This window comes from Halichoeres trimaculatus, unplaced genomic scaffold, assembly GCF_033239565.1.
Source record: "Halichoeres trimaculatus isolate MK-OKI-2021-1 unplaced genomic scaffold, fHalTri1.1 fHalTri1_scaffold_21, whole genome shotgun sequence".
In the NCBI taxonomy this organism is placed as follows: Eukaryota; Metazoa; Chordata; class Actinopteri; order Labriformes; family Labridae; genus Halichoeres; species Halichoeres trimaculatus.
The window spans coordinates 749017-771683 of record NW_027437199.1 but is presented as its reverse complement, the minus strand read 5'-3'; the positions used below and the strand labels follow the sequence as shown (position 1 = coordinate 771683).

General features: G+C 40.7%; 1 protein-coding gene across 2 annotated transcripts in view; it reads left to right on the top strand.

The window, feature by feature from the left end:
* The window catches only part of LOC141810466 (thyrotropin-releasing hormone-degrading ectoenzyme-like), a 243048-nt gene that overhangs the window by 72297 nt on the left and 148084 nt on the right, over positions 1–22667 (top strand). For both annotated transcript variants that reach the window (XM_074698055.1, XM_074698054.1), the window contains one exon: positions 3250–3376. In XM_074698055.1, coding sequence (XP_074554156.1) covers positions 3250–3376 — 127 coding nt within the window. The remainder of the gene's footprint in view (positions 1–3249; positions 3377–22667) is intronic.

The window sequence follows — 22667 nt, the reverse complement described above, 5'->3', positions numbered from 1 at the left end:
GATTGTAATAGTTGAATAAAGATCTGGGCCTGGCCTACTGGAAAGAATTGTTTATATGTTGAAATTATCCTTTATCCTGTGGGTCAAACTAAAGAATGATTCATTGCTTTTGTTAAGTGAATAATGCAGAAGATAAACATCCCCCCACAAATATTGCACGCTAAATTGCATTCGCATAATTGGTAAAAAAAAATCACAACTAGATTATTTTCCAAAATCGTTCAGCCCTATTCACCAATTTGAAACCTAAAATGTTAAATCGCCCCCGGTGGCCAACTGACATACAGGTAAAATAAGCCTCTTAACACTGAGAAATACTAAAAAAAAATAGAATTAAAATTTATTTATTAAACTGTATGAAAGTAAAAGCGTTTCCTTGCAGAAAATGTTGAAAAGTCTAAATAATGAGTTTAAAGGCGAAAAATGAGAAAGTTAAGTCGATAAACTCATTAAGATAAAGAAAATAAATGTCAAAAATGTCAAAAAAATTAAGAAAAAAAATGGAGTCAGAAATAAAAAAAATTCAAGCACATTTGTCCTGAATACATTAAATAGTTTAATATTTGAATGATAAAAGTTGGATGAAATTTCAAGGTTGTAAAAAGTGCTGCTCTCGATTCAACGTTAGAAGCTAAAATCTTTCATCGTCTCCCTCAGTAAAAGTGTTTTCATCTCACTGATTCTGTTTTTTATTTTTTTGGCTTTGAGTTATCTCTGCTAAACTTTCTGAACCTCTCAAATACCTGTTGAATTAACGATGTGGCTTAAGCTATTTTCGCTAACGCTAACTGCAGAGGCTAACCCTGAATTCCCAGGCGGCCTAAAAGATGTGTTATGTTAAAACTTGCAGACTTTTTTTTTTTATTATTATTTCTTCTTTGGATACTTTCAGGAAATGATTTGAAAACTACAATTTTTTTTAATTAAAAAAAAAAAAGAAGAAAAAAGAAAAAGTAAAGAAAAAATGTGCGATATATTTACTCATTCTGCACTTAGAACAATAAACATTAAATATCAAATATCTCCATTATTGTCTGGTTTTTATCATCTGAAGCTAAAAAAATCTCTCATATCTTAAGTTTTTGAATAGCAAAAAAAAAAAAAAAAAAATCCTGATCACATACTTTTATTTCACTCATTTAGCCCTGGAATAAAGAGAAATCGTACTTTGTTTTAACTTTCAAAGAAGCCGATCATCTTCAGTCTGCTTTCCCTATTCTCACAGAGTAAGGAGAGACACTGTAACCTACCGGCCTGGGTCAGCGTCTTGAAACAGATTTACCTTCAGTCCAGGGGAAAGCAAACATGAAAAGTCACTCAGGGCGTCTTTTATTGTCCCTCATTTGATCTAATCACTGACTTTTCTCCCCGCGCAGCGCTAACTAGTCAGCACAACTTTTAATGAAGGGAGCAGCCGACGCAGAGCACGCCTTTGTCCTGTGCTCTAATGAGAGCGCGCTCAGCACCAGCGCTGTGAATATTTGACTTTGACTGTGAGAAATAATGATCCTACCAAAGTAAAACCTCTTTTATTTTCCCTCTCCGTGTCTAAAAGTCAATGTTTCCTGCCATGTTGCAGCTGTAAACCTCTTTCTCCTCCTGCGGAGTTGAACTACATCTCAACCCGGCTGCGTTATTATTTTGTCTGGAGAGCCAAACATGATCTCAGTCTGATTCACTTACTTCCTCTGCAGACCTGACCTGCTCCACGCCGCCTTGATTCTTTTTCTTTTTGTCTTTTTGGATGAAAAAACTCTCAGATTTAATTTCTGTGTCTCTGCAGATTGGGACTTTGACTCAGCCGGGTTGTATCATTTCCTGCGCCGGCTTTAATAAACACTGTGCCGCTTGTCACTGTGAGGATTTGATTGTAAACTCTGCCAAATTGAATTTCCTCCTCTGTCTAAAAACTTGGCTTCGCTCCACATTGTTTTTGTAGCGCTGATCACAAACTTATTTCATTTCCGCTCGCTGTCTCTGCTTCCAGGTCCGTCTTTATTAACCTTTGGGAAACGGACGCTGCTCGAATGCAGAGCGTTTTCTGAGCTGATATAAAATCAAAGCTAATAAAGCTACAGCTGTCCAACTCCTTCGTGCAGAAATCACCTCCAACTATTGCATCAATGCTTTGTAGTTTCTGACACCTGGAAGTGATGCATCGTGTAAAACAGCTGGATAATGTGCAGCGGGCGGCGTGAGTGCCTTGCTGCGTTTTGTGTGTGCGGAAGAAATCAGAAGTTTGTGAACATCAGTTTAACTTTGTGATGAGAAAAAAACATCAATACCTGCACATGTGACTTACATGAATCCAGGAAGTTAAGGAGATTTTCTTTTTCTTCTCTTACACATTTGATTAAATTACCAGAGATCCTTGAATCTGTCTTTAAAGGTCCCATCTCCTGCTCCTTTCCTGCAGTTTAATCTGGATCATTGGTGTCTTCATGAAATGGTAGTAACATGTTTTGGTCCAAAAAGCCAATAAATCAAGCACAGCAGCATTGTTTCCAGGCTCTCATAGCCCCTCTGTTCAGAACGCTCTGATTTAGTGGGCGTGGCCTTCATATGTAAATGAGCCACCGCTGATACCGCCCCGCTCTTCCACGTCACTGAGAGCGGCGCCACGAGCTCCGAGTGCACAATGTTTAGAAAATAGAGAAGCTGGTTTACCGTAGCTTTTAACCTTTTGTCATTTTTTATGCAGGAACTTCTTTTTTTATATTTTTGTTTATTATTTTTCTCCTTTTCTTTATTGTGATGAGTCTCAGCGTGCCAACATTAAGAGGCAGCAGGGGCACCTGTGCCCTGAGCTGCCGACCCCTGTTTTAAAGAGACAGCAGCTAAATCAAAGTCTTTCAAACACTGAAACAAGAGTTTTCTAAAACACCAGTGTGAGAAAGTTTTGACTTTTTTGAGCTGCAAACCATGATAACTCTCAATATAAAGCCAAAAATGCCTCTTCTTGAAGAAAAAAACACTCAAATTTGAATCCTGTCCCTTAAATTGAGAAATCAAACGTCACTTACCTGAAAGGTTTTAAGTGTGTGAACATTTTTTATCCATTGTTTTAATCACTCATCATTTGTTGATCTTATAAATCTGTGTCTGAAGCTGGTTTGACTCTGTGTGTGTGATAAAAATCTCCCAGAGAATAGCGTCCCCACAGATAAGCCCCGCCCCCTGCCCTGTGAATCTGTCTCTGTATCAAAGCGTGACCCCTCCCTGATTCTCTGTCCTCTTCTCCCCTCTCAGATCCGTCTGTATGCCCGACCAGACGCCATTTCCAGTGGAGCGGGGGACTATGCTCTGCACATCACCAAGAGGCTCCTGGGATTCTACCAGGACTACTTTAAAGTCCAGTACTCACTGCCCAAGCTCGGTAAGCCCCGCTGACGTCTCTGACGTCTCTGTCGTGCTGTGACGCCGTCCTGACGGAGCGTCTGCTCGTCCTGCTTTTGGTGGTCGTGCTCGGGGAACTTCAGAGCGATGGTTTGAGTTAAAAGTGGGATGAAACGCTCTGTTCTGCCTCTGATGTTTGACTCCCCGTCAGCGCTCATTAAATAAAGAAACCACACCGTTAACCTCCTTTCCCCTGATGATCCAAATTAGGAAAGAGGAACAACTTCTCCTTCCTGCCTGAGCGGCTCATTGGGGGAAGTCAGCCAACACTTTGTCCTTCGTTCAGTCACCGTTTGTGCTCATATCGGGTAAAGACAACACTGTAGCCTCCTCTGCTTCCTGGGAGACGGGGCCTGCTCGCAGTGATGCCTTCTGGGAGTTGGAGCTCAGTTTGCTCTTTGCAGGGCTGTTCTTGTTCAGACATGAAACAGTGGAGCGTGTGAGAGTTTGACTGGGTTTAATGAAAGAGGGGAAGCTGGGAGACGGGTTCAGGTATGAAAGAGGAGCTGCTGGTGCTGAACGTCTGCCAGCTCTGCTGACTTTAATCAGATGAGGAAGCTTTCCAACTGATCAGTGAAGAAACTGAAGAAACGTTTAACCCTCTCATGCATTGGTTGGAAAACACCCTTAAAGACGTGAAAATGAAGCCCTTTTTAAAAAAAAATATTTTTATTATTATTATTTTTTCAACTTATTTTTATTTATTTATTTTTTATTTTATTTTATTTTATTTTATTTTATTTTATTTTATTACTTTTTAGTTCTCATTTTTTGATTTTTAGTTAAAAAAATATTGTATTTTTTATTTATTTTTTAAATAAATCATTTTTTTTACTTCTTATTTCTCTTTTTTTCTTTATTTATTTTTTAGATTTTCTATTTGATTTTATTTTTTATTTATTTAATCAATTATTTTTTAAAACTTTTTATTTCTCATTTTTTTATTTTTTTTTATCTATTTTTTTATTTTATTTTATTTTATTATTATTATTAATTTATTTTTTTGCACTTTCTATATACTTGTATCCCCTCGAAGATAAAAAAAAAAAAAAAAAAAAAAAAAGTATTTTTATTCTATTCTATTCTAATTTTCATAATCTGAGTGAAACAGAGATAAGTCCCCCAGAGTAGATGTCAAAAACATTGAAATATAGATTTCTCTCATTTATGCGGCAAAGAACAAAAACTTTTGTATAATTTAAAATGAAAACAAACTAAATGGGAAAAAGAACAAAATAATTCTGGGAGGAACTTCTTAAAAAATGACATGAAAAATGAAGTTATGTCCAAACTTTGCAAAGTAAAACAAATTTGTAGATTATATCCATTTGTTTTTACTCCTGTTATCTGCATGAGGGGACAGAAAGCTACTTAAATAAACAGAATAGTCCTTTATCCACTGTCCTGTCTCCTGCAGATAAAAGTGTTGAGGCTTGGCAAATATAATAACAATAAAAAGAAAAAAAAGAAAAGAAAAATATTTTCGTTGTCATACCAAAAATGAATTTATTTTCCCCTTAAAGTTCCTCTATACCCAGCTCTGGATGTTCTGCGTGATCTGCTTTGGTTTTGTTTGACATTTAAAATGATTTTCCTGTTTTTTCCCGTCCTTAAATTTAAATTAAAAACATTATTTCTCGCTCGGTTTCATTAAGTTTCCCATTAAGCCTCACCAGTGAACCAGCAACAGCTTCCAATAAAACCCAATAAGTGACTCCTCCTCATGGAGAGCCTTGGTTTTAAAGCTTAATGGAGTGGAACTGGAGGTGGTGGAGCAGATGTTGAAATGTTGGCGATAAATGACGTCCCCGTCTGAGCCCTGATGTAGAAACACAGAGAGCATTGTTTGTCTGCAGCATGGACGGGTGTTTGTGGACCTGAGGCTCGTGTTTGAAACTTCACCTCGCTCGTCTGTGCCCGCTCTTATCGTCTCTGGATCCTTTGGACGGGGTTTGGATCTCTCTGCTGTCAAAATGGAGGTCAAGCTCCAGGCTCCTCTGAGAGGTTGTGGGAAAAAGTTCAAGCAGCCAAAAGGAGGCGGTGTGGAGGGCAGGAGGAGATCCTTTTATCCTGGTTTCTGACCGACTCCAGACGGAGGTTTGGTGTGAGGTGAAACATCAGGTCGCGTGTTTCTCTGAGCTCCAGCTTTCAAACGTTTCTGCAGAGCTCTGTGCGACTTGATTTAGTGTTTGTACACCTTCATTCCTAACGAACCCCGTCAGAGCGGTCAAACTTCATCTCATCGCCTCCTTCCTCTTTGATTTTCCTTTATGATCATTGCTGTTTCACATTCTCCGTCCGCCACAACCAATTAGCCATGTCACAGCGCGCCTTCCTCTTCCTCCATCGCCGCGTCCAGAGCAGCTAATGTGATCACTCTGCCTCCATATTGTTGATGTCAGACACTTCCCTCCTGTCCACATCCATTCATCACATCAGAAATTCACTTTCATCGCAGCTTCCTGTTTGTTTCCTCCAGCTCTGATTAGCTTTGACATTTACTTCTCCTCCCGACCTTTTACACTGATCTTAGTGGCATTAGCAGGCCGCGCCACGCTGCGCTCAAGGTGATGTCACATGATGCAGGTTGCAGGGGATGTCAGGTGGAAGTCTGGGTGATGTCAGGAGCAGGATTTAGAAGGATGTGAGGAAGATTTGGGATCTTAAAGCGGGGCTTTGGAGGGATTTAAACCTGCGAGTCTTAAGGAGGAGTCGGGCAATGTGTTAAACTTTGGGTTAAATGTGAAAATCTCTCAGGTTGGATTGTGAGGACACGTGTTGCTCCAGCAGAAATAGATTTCAGTGAATCATATGTAAATTTAAGAGTCTAAGTCAGGGGTCTGCAACCTTTACTTTCATTAGAGCCACTTTACCTCAGCTCACCTGGATTAAAGTCATTCAGGAGACACAAAATCTACTTTATCTTCTCAATGAAGACGATAAAGTGTATAAAAATCGACACATAGTAAAAATACAGTGAATAATGATCTCAACAAAAAGTTTCTTGAATTTATGAAAGTGATATCTTGGTTTAGTATTTTTGATAAATTTGCGGAAAATTAAGAAAATACAAATAAAAAAAATAAAAATATAGTTAGAAATATTAGAACAAAAATAAGAAAAATGATATTTCAAAAATTTGCTGAAATTACCAAAATTTTTATAACTTAAGATATTTTCTTGAATTTCATTAGTTTTTTGAAATTCCTAAAAAATTGAAAAAAAAGATACATTTACATTATTTGCAAATAATTTAATTTTTTAAAGTAGTTTAAAAAAATACAACAAAGATAAAAAATGTATTTTTCAATTTTTTTTTGAAATTATTAACATTTTTACAATTTAAGATATTTTCTGAAAGTTTATTTGTTTTGAAATTAACAAAAAAAAAAAAATATATTAAATTTTCAAGAATATACTAAAATTTGAATTTTTAAAGTACTTTTAAAAATTTGCCAAACTTTACAGAAAAAAATTAACTTCCAAAAATTTCCATAACTTTCAAAAACTGAAAGTTTCAAAGATTTGACAAAATGAATAAATAAATAAATGAATTTAAAGAATATAATAAATTGAAAATATTGCTCAACTCATAATTTTGTTTTGTTTTGTTCTGTTTTTTTTTTTTTCATTGCCACATATCAAGCATGAATATTAATCTGTTAGATTGTCAGTACAATGAATCCATCCACACAAAATTTTAATCTGTACTTTCTTCCAGATTTGTCCTTTTTTAAAAAAATAAATAAAATAAAATAAAATAAATTAAAATAAATTAAAATAAATAAAATAAAATAAAATAAAATAAAATAAAATAAAATAAAATAAAATAAAAAATCGTAAATAATATGCTTTCTTACAAGATTGTTCCTAAATGTACCTTGATATGGATGTTGTATTACATAGGAAAATGTAGGGTACCTAAAATCAAATGCTGAATGATGTCATCAAACTGATCCTAGGGGAACCTTAAACAGATGCTTCATGTCATGTTTAAACAGATGCCTAAGGGTACCTTGGTACATTTGTCTTTGAAACGAACTAAACCCTAACATAAAACTAAAGTTTGCGTCAAAGGCAGAATAAAACATGTTTGGAAGAAAGACAAAAATAAATCAAGGATATCTTAATGTTTATGCTTAGAGGTACCTGGGGACAGATGCTCGGGTACAGGTGCCCTGAGAGTTCCTTTGGGTAAATTTCCACACAATCGATGCTGTTCCTGCTGCAGACACAGGTTTGTCTGGACGATTGGGCTCCACTCATCTGAAGCCGTCACAGAGCCAGCCGCGTTGTCCTGGATGTTCTGGAGAAATCTCTGCACTCATCGATGCCCTTCATTAAAGCTGGCACACCTGGCAGCTGGCCCGGAGCCAGGCTCATGATCAATGACGCACCACCATCAGCCCACGCCACGCCGCTCTGATTCCAGGCGTCAACATTTGCTCAAAGCTCGGCCGTGTGCTGCTAAACGAGCTGATTCTGTCTCTGACTAAACCCGGGCCCACGTTCCTCAAACCCAGCCAAACCAGGCAACAATGTGTGGCGCCGAGCCAGCTCAGGTTCACTTCTCAGGTGTGCCAACACTCTGTTTGTATTCTGTGCAGGTAGCTTCAACTTTCCTCTGAGAAATTATTTGTTTTCCACAAATCTGAGAGAGTCTTTGTGCTGCTTCTGCAATATTTAATATGGAGCCTCTTCCTGTTTGGGTGAATGCCACTGACTGAAGGCAGAAACAGACTGAACAAATAAACTATCACTGAAAGGAAGCTAAATACAGACGCTGAGGGGCACCTTGATGCACACGCTAAAAGATTTCTTCAAACTAACATCAAGACGTTTAAAAACACACTACAGAAAACACAGAACCAGAAATACATGACCACAAAAAATCAAGCATTTAAAGCTCCTCGTCAAGGATCTAAATTTAGTGAGGCACTATATTGCTTCCATCTTTATTATGACAAACCAGCTGTTGATTAGCATACTGCTAATAGCACTATGCTATTTTAAAACACATTCCTTAGGAGACCTTAATATGAATAGTATGTAAAACTGATGATTTGGGGTACCAGAAACAGATGATTGGAGACAAAAAGCGACTGATTGCCAGGAGCCATTGCGGACCAAGAAACAGCTGTGTTTTTGCACGCTGATGAAAAAATAATATGCTACCTTACAGCATTGTTCCTAAGGGTACCATGATACAGATGTTGTATGACATATGAAAAGGGATTCTTTTGGGTACCTCAAATCAAATGCTGAACAATGTCGTCAAATTAATGGTACGGTTACTTTTAACAGATGCTTCATGTTATATTTCATTAGGTGATGAAGGGTACCTTGATACCAAAATATATTTCATTGAACTGTACTTAAACCTAACGTGAAACTTAAGTCTGCATCGAAAGCAGAACAAAACACGTTTGGAAGAAAGACAAAAATAAATTAAGAATATCTTAAGGTTAATGCTTAAAAGTACCTGGGGACAGATGCTTAGGTACACTAACACATATGAGGTTCCTTGAAACTGTCACTAAAGAATTCTCAGACATTAAAAATCTCCAGAAGTTGTCCAAAAAACACAAATCTGTTGGAAAATGAAGATACTCTAAATAAAACCTAAATCAGAGACTTAAGGGGTACTTGAAACGGCTAGATAAGGTTATGGTTATTTAAAAAAAAGACATAAGATAAATTTATTGTCGACTCAAACCCTTAGCCTTTCAAAAAGACCTCACATACATACAGTACACTTTGTTTGAGCACCTGTAACATCCAATTTATAGTTGTGTACATTGAATTACCAGAATTACAATTGAATACCTTCAAAACTTTGGACTAGCCTGTAAAAACTCACAGAGGGTACCATGAAACAGATTATTTATGAAGAGAGGAGTTGGAGTTGGTGCTCAGGAGTGTTTTGGTTCACAGAGTATGGGACACTTCAAAAGGAGCCTAGAAGAGATAAATCGCACTACATAACTACTTGAAGGGGTACCTTAAAACAGATACTAAATAATTCCCAGATCAGATTAAACACAAGGGAAAAATTTGTTGGATCTTTGTTGGTTTAAGGCTCAAAATGCTGCGTTGTTTTTGTGTGATCCTGAAAAGTTTCCGTGTGAGGAATCATCAGATCTCAGGCGTCCAACCGCCTCGTTGATGATGGAAACAGACATTTCAAACGAGACCTCGAGTCTTCAGCTTATCTTAGAGTGAACTAACCTCCAGGGGAGTCCTGAGGGCAAACCCAGGACCACATCCCCCAGCATGCCGCGCTGCACTCTCTGACCCACCAGGAGTGGATGGAGAAAGTTGAAGTGAAAAGATGTTTGGGGCTGCTTCGCGTGCAGCCGCTGTGGTCCTGATCAGGAGCCAGACTCTGAAGTGGATGGACGGAGTCACCAGAGGCTCTCAACGTGCCAAACAGCAAAGTCCCCAAATCCCCTCAGCTTAGTTTGTTTTGAAGTTTGGAAACTCAAATTAGCTCCAAATTCAAGTGTGAACTGTGGTAAATACATCCACGCACCGAGGGCAGAGTCTCCCCGCGCAGATTCTTCCTCTTTGATTAGATTTTCTGTTTTAAATCCACTCAGATATTTCCTGTTTCCCCATCAGCTGTGTGTGTGTGTGTGTGTGTGTGTGTGAGTGTGATACAGACTGTCTGTGAGCGCTGGCTGAATGCTCATAAATCTGCTTTGTGTGTGTTCACCCTGTTCACCATGCCTTCTGTGTGTGTGTGTGCGTGTGTGTGTGTGCACACTCGTACTGATGTTGACATCAGTCTTTACCACAGCTTGCTCTCACCCCACCACACTGATGCCAGCCCTCTTTCTGCATGCATGTGTGTGTGTGTGTGTATATGTGTGTGTGTGTGTGTGTGTGTGTGAGGTCCCACAGCCTCAGGGCTCCATCTGTTGTCATGCAGGGCATCGAGCTCCCCTGAGAGCGCGGAGAGGAATGATGAGCAGAGATCCAGATTTAAAGGGACAGAGGGAGCGCTGCAGCAGCAGAGGGATGCAGATCCAGATCATAACATCAAGAACTAAAGTCAGGATCATTGGGTCTGTCCCCCAGTCAGAGACACGCCCAAGGACGTCCGTCTGTCCGTCCAGCTCAGCACAGGCCATACAGAGTGTCATGGTTATCTGTGAGCGTTCACGTCGCCCTTAGCGTGCAGACTAATGATGTTGACATCGTGGCGTTTCTCAAAGTGCCAAAACATCCACATCATGGGAGGGAGAACAGGATCTCTGTCAGTGTGTGGAGTAAACACGCGTGTTCATGATGGGGTCAGATCAGCCGGGCATCTGCAGACGTCTCTGGAGACGTTCAGGAGCAGTGATGGTTGATAGATGGCTGCGAGTGATCTGTTTGGGTCACCACCTCCTCCTGACCCAGCTGTGAAATCTTCCCTGTCATCCATCGAGAATCTGTCTCTATAACAAAACCCAGAAAGGCCGTGATCACTGTCACACGTGACTCTGAACGAGGCGTGTGTTTGTTTGGAAATTATATTTATCAACAGTTAGAGCTACGCTTTGAAACCTGACAACAAGCTAACTTTGTCAGTTTGTAGCGTAGCCTAGCAGCTGCTATATTTCTCTCTCCTCACAGCCCGGTGCTCTGAGACGTGTCTGTAACGTGTAACGTTAGTGAATCCTGGTTCTGTCCTACCAGAGCTCATCTACCAACTCCAACCTCACCAAGCAGAGCTACGTTTTAGCCTAAAGCCTGTGTTTTAGCCTTTAGCTCCTATTTTAGCCTTTGGTGTGTGTTTTAGCCTTTAGCCTTTAGCTTTTTTTTTCCTTTTTTTTTAATAGTTTTTTAGCTTGTATTTTAGTCTTTAGCTTGTATATTAGCCTTTGGTGTGTGTTTTAGCCTTTAGCTTTTATTTTTGTCATTAGCTTGTGATTAAGCCTTTAGCTTGCATTTTAGCCTTTAGCTTGTATTTAAGTTTTTTGCTTGTGTTTTAGTCTTTTGTGTGTGTTTTAGCCTTTAGCTTTTATTTTTGTCATTAGCTCTTGTTTTAAGCTTAAGCTTGTATTTAATCCTTTGGTGTGTGTTTTAGCCTTTAGCTTGTATTGTTGTCATTAGCTCTCGTTTTAGCCTTTAGCTTGTATTTTCATCTTTAGCTTTTATTTTTGTCATTAGATTGTGATTAAGCCATTGTTTTAGCCTTTAGCCTGTGTATTAGCCTTTAGCTTGTAATTTAGTCTGTAGCTTGTGTTTTCATCTTTTGTGTGTGTTTAAGACTTTAGCTTTTACCCTTGTCATTAGCTTTTGTTTTAGCCTTTAGCTTGAATTTTAGCCTTTGGTGTGTGTTTAAGTGTTTTGCTTTTATTTTGTCATTAGCTCATGTTTAAGTCTCCATCTTGTGATTTAGCCTATATTTTAGCCTAAAGCCTGTGTTTTAGCCTTTAGCTTGTATTATAGCCTTTAACGTGTATTTTAGTTTAGTTTGTGCTCTGTCAGTTTCACGGTAGCTAACTCAAGGTCAAATAATTTTCCTGAATCATAGCTTGTACCATTGACTTTCCAGCTAGAAACTCCTCACAGGAACTTTAAAAGGTTTCAGTTGTTTCTGTTGGATCGTCCGTTGAAATACTCATAAAATAAAAGAAATACTCAGAAAGTCTTCATTCTGCTCTGTAAACCATAAATTGGAGCCATCGTTAACAGATTTAATGTATTTCCGTATAAAAAGGACTCTGAAAATGAAAGACTGGATAAACTCATCCAGCAAAATTTGGCAAGTTGTTAAATAAAGTGGGCAGACGTGTTGAACACTCTCTGAGTAGTCCAGACAAACGAGTCGTAGATGAACGTGGATGTTGAGTGGATGAGTGTTCATCAGGCTGTGTGTTTGTGACCATGCAGCCTCCTCTCAGTTAAAGACAACACTGTTAAAAGTGAGTCTCAGGGGGGGGCGCCAGTTTGACTTGGCGGTGGATTCCAGCGCCACATGTGCTCGTACGGTTTTTAACTTTTGGGGCAGGCGGTCTGGTTTCAGGTCCAAATGTCCAATCTGTGACTCTTTGCTGCATCTGCCTCCAGTTGACTCTGTCTGTTGCTTCGCTGAACGCATCAACGTGCAAAAACAAACCACAAAATATGTGCATCAAAAAGAGATGTGGCGTATATTCTGAGTTTTACGGTAACTAACTCAAGGTGAAATAACTCGCCTCATTCTTGGACTTTGTAGCCTTCAAGGAGACGTTACATATCAGTCGACCAGTTCGTCAGTGTTTCTTGTCGGACAGTAACTAACTTTTTATTTGATTGTAAGAAACGGTGAAATCCCTTTCCAACGTCTTGCACATGTCGAGAAGCGTCCTGGGACGACTCAGGAGTTTAAAATATGATGTAGAGGAGTTGGTCGGAGGGAAATTGGTGCTCACTCAGCTGCTCAGTCAGTCTCTGAGCAGACATGTCCAAGTCAAAGCAGCGTCTACAATCCATAGCTCAGGAAATGACGGATCCAGTCGAGCATACAAATCCTTCACTCCTCTCTCCTCCCTTCATCCCGTCGTTACCTCTCCCCTCCTGTCATCCTCTACCTCCGCTTGAAAATAAAACCCAAAGATGCTCAGGAAACTCAGCCCAAGCCTGAGATTTGTTTTTTTTTTTTCTCCATCCAGAAGTTGAGATAAGTAAAGGAGCGATAACGGGCCTCTCCGGGCTTCCGTAGAATTTATCTGACTGTTCCAGCCGAGCAGAAATCTTGCAGCAGCGGAGCGAGCAGAGGCTCAGGTGATCCGGCTGTCAGGAGGATTACACTGAATATCTGAGTGTGTCTGAACGTGTGTGCGAACACGCCAAGTGGACTAATGTGTTCTGTTGAGTTCTGGCTCCATCTGGGCTCCACAGAGACACACAGACAGCAGCGCCTGCGGTACAACACACACACACACAGGAGCACACACACACACACAGGAGCACACACACAAAGACAAAAACACACCCCTACATTCCTCCACTTGTTCTTCTTTTCTTCTCTTCCTCCGTCTTTCTTCTTCTCCTCTCTCTCTCATGCCGTCGCCTCGGGCCAGCGCGCAACAACAGATGGACTCAACTGAAACACGCTCGCATGCACACACACACATGAAAACACACACACACACTCAGAGCTGCAGGCCAGTCAGCTGTCCGCCTGCTGCTGCCTCAGTGAAGCTGAAGTCTCATCCAGTCGCTCACTCGTCGGTCGGTCGGTCGGTGGGTCGGTCCGCTGCGTCCTCAGCTGTTTGAAGAATCCAGCATAAATAATAAATAAAGTGGAGCTCAGCAACTTTAGTGTCTTCACTGAAGAACAGAAGCAGCAATAATGGAGGAAATTGAACCTCTTTTCCCCAGCTGAACATCACATCGCCTTTATAAACTGACAAAACTTTATTAAAATGCAGGAGGATTTCCCAGAGTCCCACACAGCCGACACGTCAGATTTAATTTGGGGGAATGCTCGAGAAATGACGCAGAGATGTCTGGAAAAGGTGCAGCCAGAGTTAAAACAAAAGATTTCCCAAGTTCAGACAACAAACTGACTTCTTCTCACCTTTAAAGTTTGAATAAAGTTCATTAAACGTGTTTCAGTGGTTTAGTTTCCAGGGCTGAGGCAGAACTCGTTAGCTTACGCTGCTAGCTTTGTTCTGCTCTGCAAAGAGACTTTTACCGTAAGAAAGTAACAGCAGAAGTAGTAATGACTCAACCAGGAAGTGGAGTAAACACTTGTTTAACAAAGTATAACATCCTTCCTCTCCTGTTTTTGGAAAGCGAACCACAGGGAGCTCCAGAGACAAGCTAACAAGACAAATGAAACCTTCCCTGATCGGTGAGGAAAGAGGGGAAAAGGGACTGAATGCAAAAGACTTTTATGTGACAAAGGTTGGCAAACAGTCGAGGATAAAACAAAAAAAAGAAAAGGTCAGAGAAGAGTCAGGAAGAGGCCAGAGAACAGTCAGGAAGAGGCCAGAGAACAAGCAGGAAGATGACAGAGAACAATCAGGAAGAGGCCAGAGAAGAGTCAGGAAGAGGCCAGAGAACAGTCAGGAAGAGGCCAGAGAACAATCAGGAAGTAAACAGTCAGGAAGAGGCCAGAGAACAATCAGGAAGTAAACAGTCGGGAAGAGGCCAGAGAACAAGCAGGAAGATGACAGAGAAGAGTCCGGAGGAGGCCAGAGATTCTTGCGCTAATGATTTTCTGCTTGTCTTCATGCATCTTCAAAGTCTCATTAGCAGAACTTTTAAACCCATTCCCAAACCTCCAAGTGTTTCCTCTTTTTCTCTCTTTGTGGTTTTTGTGGTTTAGCTTCAGCTTAGCAGAATGCTAAAGGTTGGAGCCAAACAGACTGAGCAATCTGTTACTGGTAGCTGTAACCAACACACGTCTTTTTTTCTGTAATGTGACTGCAGAACTAAACAAAACAGCCATTACTTTTAATTCAATAAAAAATGTGCTGTTTTATTTTCTCCGCAAGCTAGCCATTTTACCTCATACTGCTCCCAGAGTGAGAGCCGACCACACAAAATTACACAATGCAACGAAGTAGAAATATCCATCAAATTTCAACATGGAGTCATGCTGTCATGGCTGCAGCTGCAACACCCCAATCGTTGCCTCTTCCTGTTCAGGATCAGACTCTGGATCATAAATCTGATGTATGTTCCTGTGGAGGGTACGCCCAAGTTGGTGTTATTCTGCCTCTGCATCAGCTGATCAGCACAAAAGGAACTTTCCTCTGGTTTAGGTTGATTCAGTCGACTTCAGCTGAAGTAGTTTTGGGCCTTTGAGCTTCTTTAACAGAAAAATGTAAGAAAAAAGGTTTTTAAGTACAGTTTTGCAAACTTTTGACGAATTAGAAACTTCAGATGAACTGCACCAGAGTCTGAATGAGAGCAGTCCTGGAGTGATTGTGACATAACAGCTTCAACATCAGCAAACGCACCAATTTGGCAAATGGACATAGATTTCTTTCAACCAGAGCAAACAGGTTGAGTCAACTTATCTGAATCTTTTTAAAAACAAGAAAATTAAATGATCTTTACAGATTTTTCTCATGGTGAACCTCATGGGGCTGTGAAATCTGTGAATGGTAAAAAACTGAAGTTATCATTCGTGGATATGTGGCGTATGTGCAGAAAATCGTCCGGTCTGAAGCATGAAACCGTGGCTCCTGAGCTGAAAAGACTCTGAATGATCTGAACAGTGATCATGAAAAACCTCCTCCGCTGCACAAAGGCGTCTCCTATCAGACTATCTCAGACCGCCGGCCCCTCAGACTGCTTCTCTGTCCTTTAAAGACGCTCTGTGGTCACCGGCTCCGCGGGCCGTCCGCGCTGCCGGCACAAAGCAGACAGAAAAGGAATGGAGATGTTATCGCTGTAATCTACTTCCAATGTCTTTTAGCAACAATTCCTCTCCATGACCTCGGCTCTGAAAGGTAATTTGGAGGCTGCTCTGTGGGTTCAGAGGAGAGGATGGATGAGCGCCGGGTCTCTTTAGGACACGCTCTCTGTTTCAAAGCAGTTTGGGAAACAGCCAGAGGTGAGGAATTTATTTCCAGCAGTGAGCAAAGAGGAGCCAAAACCATCCCCAGACCTCTGAGAGGAGTTTAAAGGGATTACTTCCAAAGAGCTGGAGGACGACCGTCGCAGATGAGACTCCCGGTCTCCAATCCTGAGGAGATACTGAGCTGAATTGATTTCATCGAGCCGAGCAGAAAGCCTCTTCAGCCGAGGAGACGACATCAGGTCCGGGGTTAACAAGGCGAGCGCGGCTGCTCCGCTAAGACAAAGAGCTGAGGGGGCTGTTTGTGGACGGGCTCAGGATGCTGGGCTCTGATTGGCTGCTGGGTCAGTGGATGGGGATTTCACAAAACTCACAGGAGATTTCACCCTGCGTAAAGTCTATCTAAAGCTTTGGTTTAACGTCAGGAGCCTTCTCTTTGTCAGTGATGGAAGAAAACTTTATGATTTGTTGGTTTTAGCTGAAGAAGATATTCCTCTGACTTCTCCTCTGTCTCAAATACTTGATTCTGATTGGTCACAGCCCATTATGTGATTTTGTTGAGTCAAGCCAAATCAAATCAAGCCACGTCAGAGTTCTGCATATTTCACCGCCGCCAAGGGATGGGTGTCTGTAACCGCTTATTCGCATTTGCACTTCACGGTTGATTGTTTACGGTACACCAGAGCTGCTGCACCTGACGTCAGGCGTATCATTAAAATAAAGAATATTTATTTTTCTTACAGACAGTATTGATTATTAATGACCCTGATAATAGAACTAACAACGACAAAGAAAAGTGAAGGTAAGCAATAATTTCAGAAAGTAAGCAAATTCAAGTGTTCTTTCAAATTTTTTTTTTTTTTGCAAATCTTTGACATTTCAACTTTTTTTTCAAATTTTTACAATTTTTTTCAAACTTATTTTTTCAATTTTTTCAATTTTTGTAATTTCCCTTTTCAGCAAATTTGTAATATTTCAATATTTTATGCAAGTTGTAATATATATATATATATATATATATATATATATATATATATATATATATATATATATATATATATATATATATATATATATATATATATATATATTTATTTATTTATTTTCAAAGTTTGGCCAATTTTTCAAATTACTTAAGAAATCTGAAGCTAGGGAAATTCTTGAAATTTCAAAAATTATTTCCAAATTTTTTTCAAAATTTTGAAGTTAAAAAAAAAATAAAATAAAACAAAACATTTTTTTTTTAAATGGAAATTTCAAAAACTTTTAAAATATCCAAAAGTTTTTTAGAAAACAATCAAAACCAGGAAAAATAATCATAAATAGATGCAACAAAACTAAATAAAATGACAGAAAAGAAGGTTGAAACGGATTTTAAGATATTAGCATAAAAGTTACAGTGCAGAGATGTACAGCAATATATATATATATATATATTTATATATTAAAATGATTTGTTAAAATAACTTAAAAAGAGAAAACCTGTCAAGTCAGTTTTTGTACAGAGAGAATTCACAGGAGGAATTAATAAAGAATTGGATCAATAAGTAGAATTGATAACAGCATCGGTCTCAATAAAAGCTTACCAACGCCCGTCCCTGCCTGTTGACACTGTGTCAGAAATGTTTGCTAATGCCAGAACTCAAATTTGATCACCAGCCTGGACGATGTTTTCTACCGGATTTTATTTTGAGGGCACAAAGCTTCAGAGACTGGGTTAAAGGCACTTCCTGTTTTTAAAGGAGCGTCTGACTGATCCGCTGAAACTTCCTGACCTGCTGCAGAAATTCTCTCCTCCTCTGTTGATTGAACGAACTTCCTCCTGGAGGTTTTCCTCTCCGTGGTAGAGCTTCAGGGCGGGATTAAGGATGCAGAAAGGGATGTAGGATGAGGCCGTGGTTTTGTTGTTTCACTGACGCTGTTACAGGGAGAATCTGCTCTGAATCTTTCTGCTGACAGGAAATCGATTCATCAAACCAGGCTGTGGAGGCGTCTGCGTCGACTTGTCTTTGCAGAAACTGGGCGTGGGTATCAAATTGATTTTGATTCGCTGGCTGAGACGGACGCAGCTGTAGCTCTTCATGTTTTAGGCCTGGATGTGCCGAGGTGTTCATCGTGACCCTGTTTGTTGTTGTCATGGTCCAAGTTTTCCTCCGGCTGAGCGGCCTCCCAACGAGAACAGGAACGATGAGCTGCCCAAAGTGGATTCCACTCATGAAAACATGACAGACAGATTATTCTTATTTTTCTCCTTTTAAAGCTGTGTCAAGGTAAAGTCCTTTAAAGTATGCAGATAAATACACCAACATTAAGTCATCATGACAATCAGTGGTCCCCAACCCCCGTGTCGCTGGGCCACACATAAAAAATACTAAACTTACATTATTTCAGTTTGATTTATGATCTGATTCTGAACAATGTTTTCATCTAAAAAATGACTCATTCTTGACGCCAAATCCCAGAGGCTAGCAAAATGGACAAAAAACAAACATCTTTGTTTCTTTAGGCAGGGTACAGGAGCCAGTAAGGAGACAGAAGAAGAGGTGGTCCATGAAAATAATGTCTGACACAAAAACCGGTCCGTGGCACAAAACAGTTGGGGACCACTGATGTAAATCATCAAAACAAGCGTTGAGTTTAAGCGTTTTAAACGAAAGAAAAATCAACATTTCTACCAAAACTATTTTCTTTAATTTTTAGAAATTCAGAGTTTAACACCATATTAGATTTTTACTTTGCTTTACCTAAAGAGCTCATTTCAAATTGATCAGATATTGATTTTTTTTTTTTTTTACCTACTTTTAACTTTTTATTATATTTCTTTATGTGAAGTAGCATTGTTCTGGCATCGCCATGACGACATGAACAACCACGTCCCTTAAAATGTAGAGGCTCTAATCTTCTGCCTCTCTGGTTTTTGCAGTTTTAAGTCGTCTTTTCAGCTCCACTTTCTCAGTTTTAGACCTTTTAGGGAGCTCGCTATTTGGCATGCTAATGTAGGTCAAACCCCGCTGGAAGGAAATCTGTGTTTTTCTTTTTTTTTATTTTATTTTATTCTTTTATTTTTCATTTTATTTTATTTTTATTTATTTTTATTTGTTTATTTATTTTTAAAACTTGCTTTTTCTCCTAAAAAACAACATTATGTGATCATTAAGAATTTTAATCCTCATTTATTTGTTTATTTCTCTACATGCCGGCGCGTGAGTATTTTTGTTTGATTGAAACTGACTGAATAAAAAAGCGTAAAAATGAGCTACTTTTCCACACAGTCTCTAATTTATCCCTACCTCAGTTAAGCTAGGTTAAAAGGCGATGCTTAAATCCTTTAAAACTCTCATTAAATTTGACTTGACAACCTCTAATCCAATCCCATCATCCAGGTGTGTGAATCCAGCTCTGCTCAGTCTGATCTGGGTCTGACTAAGCTCATAGTCTGATTTCTCCATGTGGACGCACAGACTGTGGATACAGAGGATTTATCTGCAGCCTGTTTCTGGCTGACAAATCTACTGAACAACTCTGAACTTTTTGCATCTTTCCGCCAATCAGACCCCTGGGCTCAAACTCCCATAATTCCCTCCAAACGCCGCAGAGATTTCAGATTCTTTGAGCCTGACGTGCAGCAGAGGAAGCACATTTCACTGTTCAGAGCTGAAAATATGATGTAAAATACATTAAATGCTTTTCCTGCTCCCTTCACTTCAGGCATGGTCTTCTTTTAGAGAGAGGAGGACGAATGAAATCCCTCTGTCTCCCTCTGTCTCTGCGTAGCTGAGTGTTAGCGGCGCGGACAGCCTCTGCAGTGATTAAATGTCTCTAATTGGTGCTTTTAAAGACACGGAGACGACAGAGTGTGAAGCCGGAGCAGCTATTTTAGTGTTATTTCAAGAGGAGAGGAGAGGTTGTTATGTAACACCTGCACACACACACATTAACACACACACACTCTGCGGTGTTGTGCGCTGTGTGTAGATCTGTGATTGTGCGGCTCTCCTGCTGTCAGACTCAGAGACAGCCAGCTCAACCAACGACAGGAAATAAATGAAAAGACAGGAACAGGGAACGCAGACAATAACCAGTCCAGGAGAGGCGGATACAGACACAGATCCTGATTTTCCAGGAGAAATACTGTAAACAACACGGACAGCGCTTCACCTGAGGAAACCCTGATCGATGGACGCATCGACCCGCCGTCTGAGTGGATCCCTCCGTCTGGGCGGTAATGAGGCTTCATGGGGTTTAAAAAGCAAACTTTAGAGGACTTTACTGGACGTCTCAGCCAGGAAACTTCAAACTGCAGGCCTGAGAAAGAAAAGAGAAATCCACACGGAGAGATTTTTAACAGATGCTGAAAAATGTGACGGAGGAACCTAACAGCTCGCAGCGTGTGGAGCAGAGATACGACAGATCCATTCACCAACGATCAGAGCCCACAAACTGGAAGTCTGACAAAAAATCCAGCTCATCCCTCGTCAGATGGCGGCTGATTGTAAATATTGAGCATATTTGACACGTCCTGATGTCCTCTGAGCAGATCCATGGAGTAAAATCACTCTCAACCTCCAGTTCCCCTCAGGAGGATCTGACGGGAAAATCCTCACAACCACCAAAAATCTGCCGCCTGTTGATGTTTGTCCGACGGGGAAAATCTCATAAAGAGCTTTGTCTGAAGTGTTTTGGTCTCAGGGCAGTTTTAGTTTTGAACGCAGCATGTATCGGTCTATAAAAGCTTTAAAGAGGGGTATTGTTTTTCAGATTTTTTTGTGGTTTGATCAGCTCACGGACGGATTCAGAGATTTCTAAAACAGATGAGGATGTAGAGGTTTGAAAATCTGCAGATCTTTAGAGCAAACATCCAGGATTGTTACTTTACATCCATGTTTAAAATAAAGAAAAGCAGAATACCCCCTCTTTAAATCCACTCAGGGCTCCAACTGTTTCCTGTGACGTCGTCGTAAACATCTCAGACTCCTCCGAAGCGGACCACACGGCGCTGTAGCCGCGTTGTTTGTGTCTCCTGCGCCTGCCAATAAAGATCCATTTGAATTTCATAGCGAGGGGGGGAAGCAGATGGATGCAGAGACGGGAGAGAAAGAGTGGGAGAGACGTTACCATGGCAACAGGTGCAGGGTCACCGAGTGTGGCGAGAGGCCGGCGAACTCTGAGAGGAGTGTGTCTGCGAGTGTGTGTGTGTGTTCGCTGACCTTGGCGCTCGAGACGGGGAGGTTTGGAGTCAACCACCTGGCAACCGACCAACCAGGATACACACACACACACACACATGAGTACACACCTGACACCACTCACTCTCACACTCCCACACACACACACACACACACACACACACACACACACACACACACACACCCTGCCTGCAGGTATCACTGTTGTTTACCGAGGTGTTTGGCTGTGGCTTCAGCACCACGGAGAGCTCCAGTGGAAATAAACTCCACTTCTCTGAGTTCAAGTCCCGCCCTCTGTCAGCGCTGAGTGACAAACCTCCTGACCAATCAGGAGAGTCTGTTTAAGGTAGCTTAACCAGCTTTTGGAGGCGTCTGTCTCAGGGTTCATCCTGAAGCGTCTTTAAGGCGTGATGAGGGCGGACTAAGAATCCTCTTTTTAAATTAAAAACCTCGAGTCATGGTAACAAGGAGGGTGTGTTTCCTGTTATCCCAGCAGCTCTTGTTTTCTGTAGTGCATGACTGAAACTATTTCAAGGTATCCTAAAATCTTTTTTAAAGTTCCCATCTCCTGCTCCTTTCCTCATTTTAATCTGGATCATTGATGTCTTCATGAAATGGTAGTAACATGTTTTGGTCCAAAAAGCCAATAAATCAAGCACAGCAGCATTGTTTCCAGGCTCTCATAGCCCCTCTGTTCAGAACGCTCTGATTTAGTGGGCGTGGCCTTCATATGTAAATGAGCCACCGCTGATACCGCCCCGCTCTTCCACGTCACTGAGAGCGGCGCCACGAGCTCCGAGTGCACAATGTTTAGAAAACAGAGAATCTCGTTTACCGTAACATTACAGGCTAAAACAACAGGCTAACTGCAGCTAAAGTTAGCATCCTGAAGCTAACACAGAGACAGGGGGGACACTGAGGAAAAGCTCTTCCATCTGCTCCACAGCACACAGCATTTAAAATACTCACATTTCCAGGGTCCCAGGTTTGTTGGAGGATGGTTGGTAATGCGCCTGGATTCAGGACCAGTCTATTGGCTAGCCCTCTGTTGGACTGTCCAAAGTTGGAAAAGCAGTCGGCCGTGAAGTGACTAGCACACACATGCTCAGTTTTACTGAGTGTAGCTGGAACATTTCCTGATAAATGAACTCTAGACACTTAGTCTGTCTTCTTCTGAGATGGCAAGCTTGAGCATGGAACTATGAGGCTGTTTACAGCCAAAAACAGAGCAGTGATGGCTCTTCAACTTTGGCATTTGGAGGGGAGTTGGCAGGGAGGGGAGGGGGGAGTTTCTTGCTACTGATTGGTCAAAAATGGGAATCGTTGATGTCGGCAAATCCCCAAAATCCAAACAGCTGGTTTTAGGTCAGGATTTTACATTCACAAGCTCTACTAAGAACAGGTTTGGTCATTAAATATCACATTTTGTGTGAAAGTCAAGGATTGTCAGACTCATTTTTTGGTCTCGACTCAAACATTGACGGATAGATAGATCAGTCTGTGGGTTTCTGACTTCCATATACACAGACTGGCTCAAGTGGACTTTTATCCCCCACAGTGGATCCAACCAGGACCAT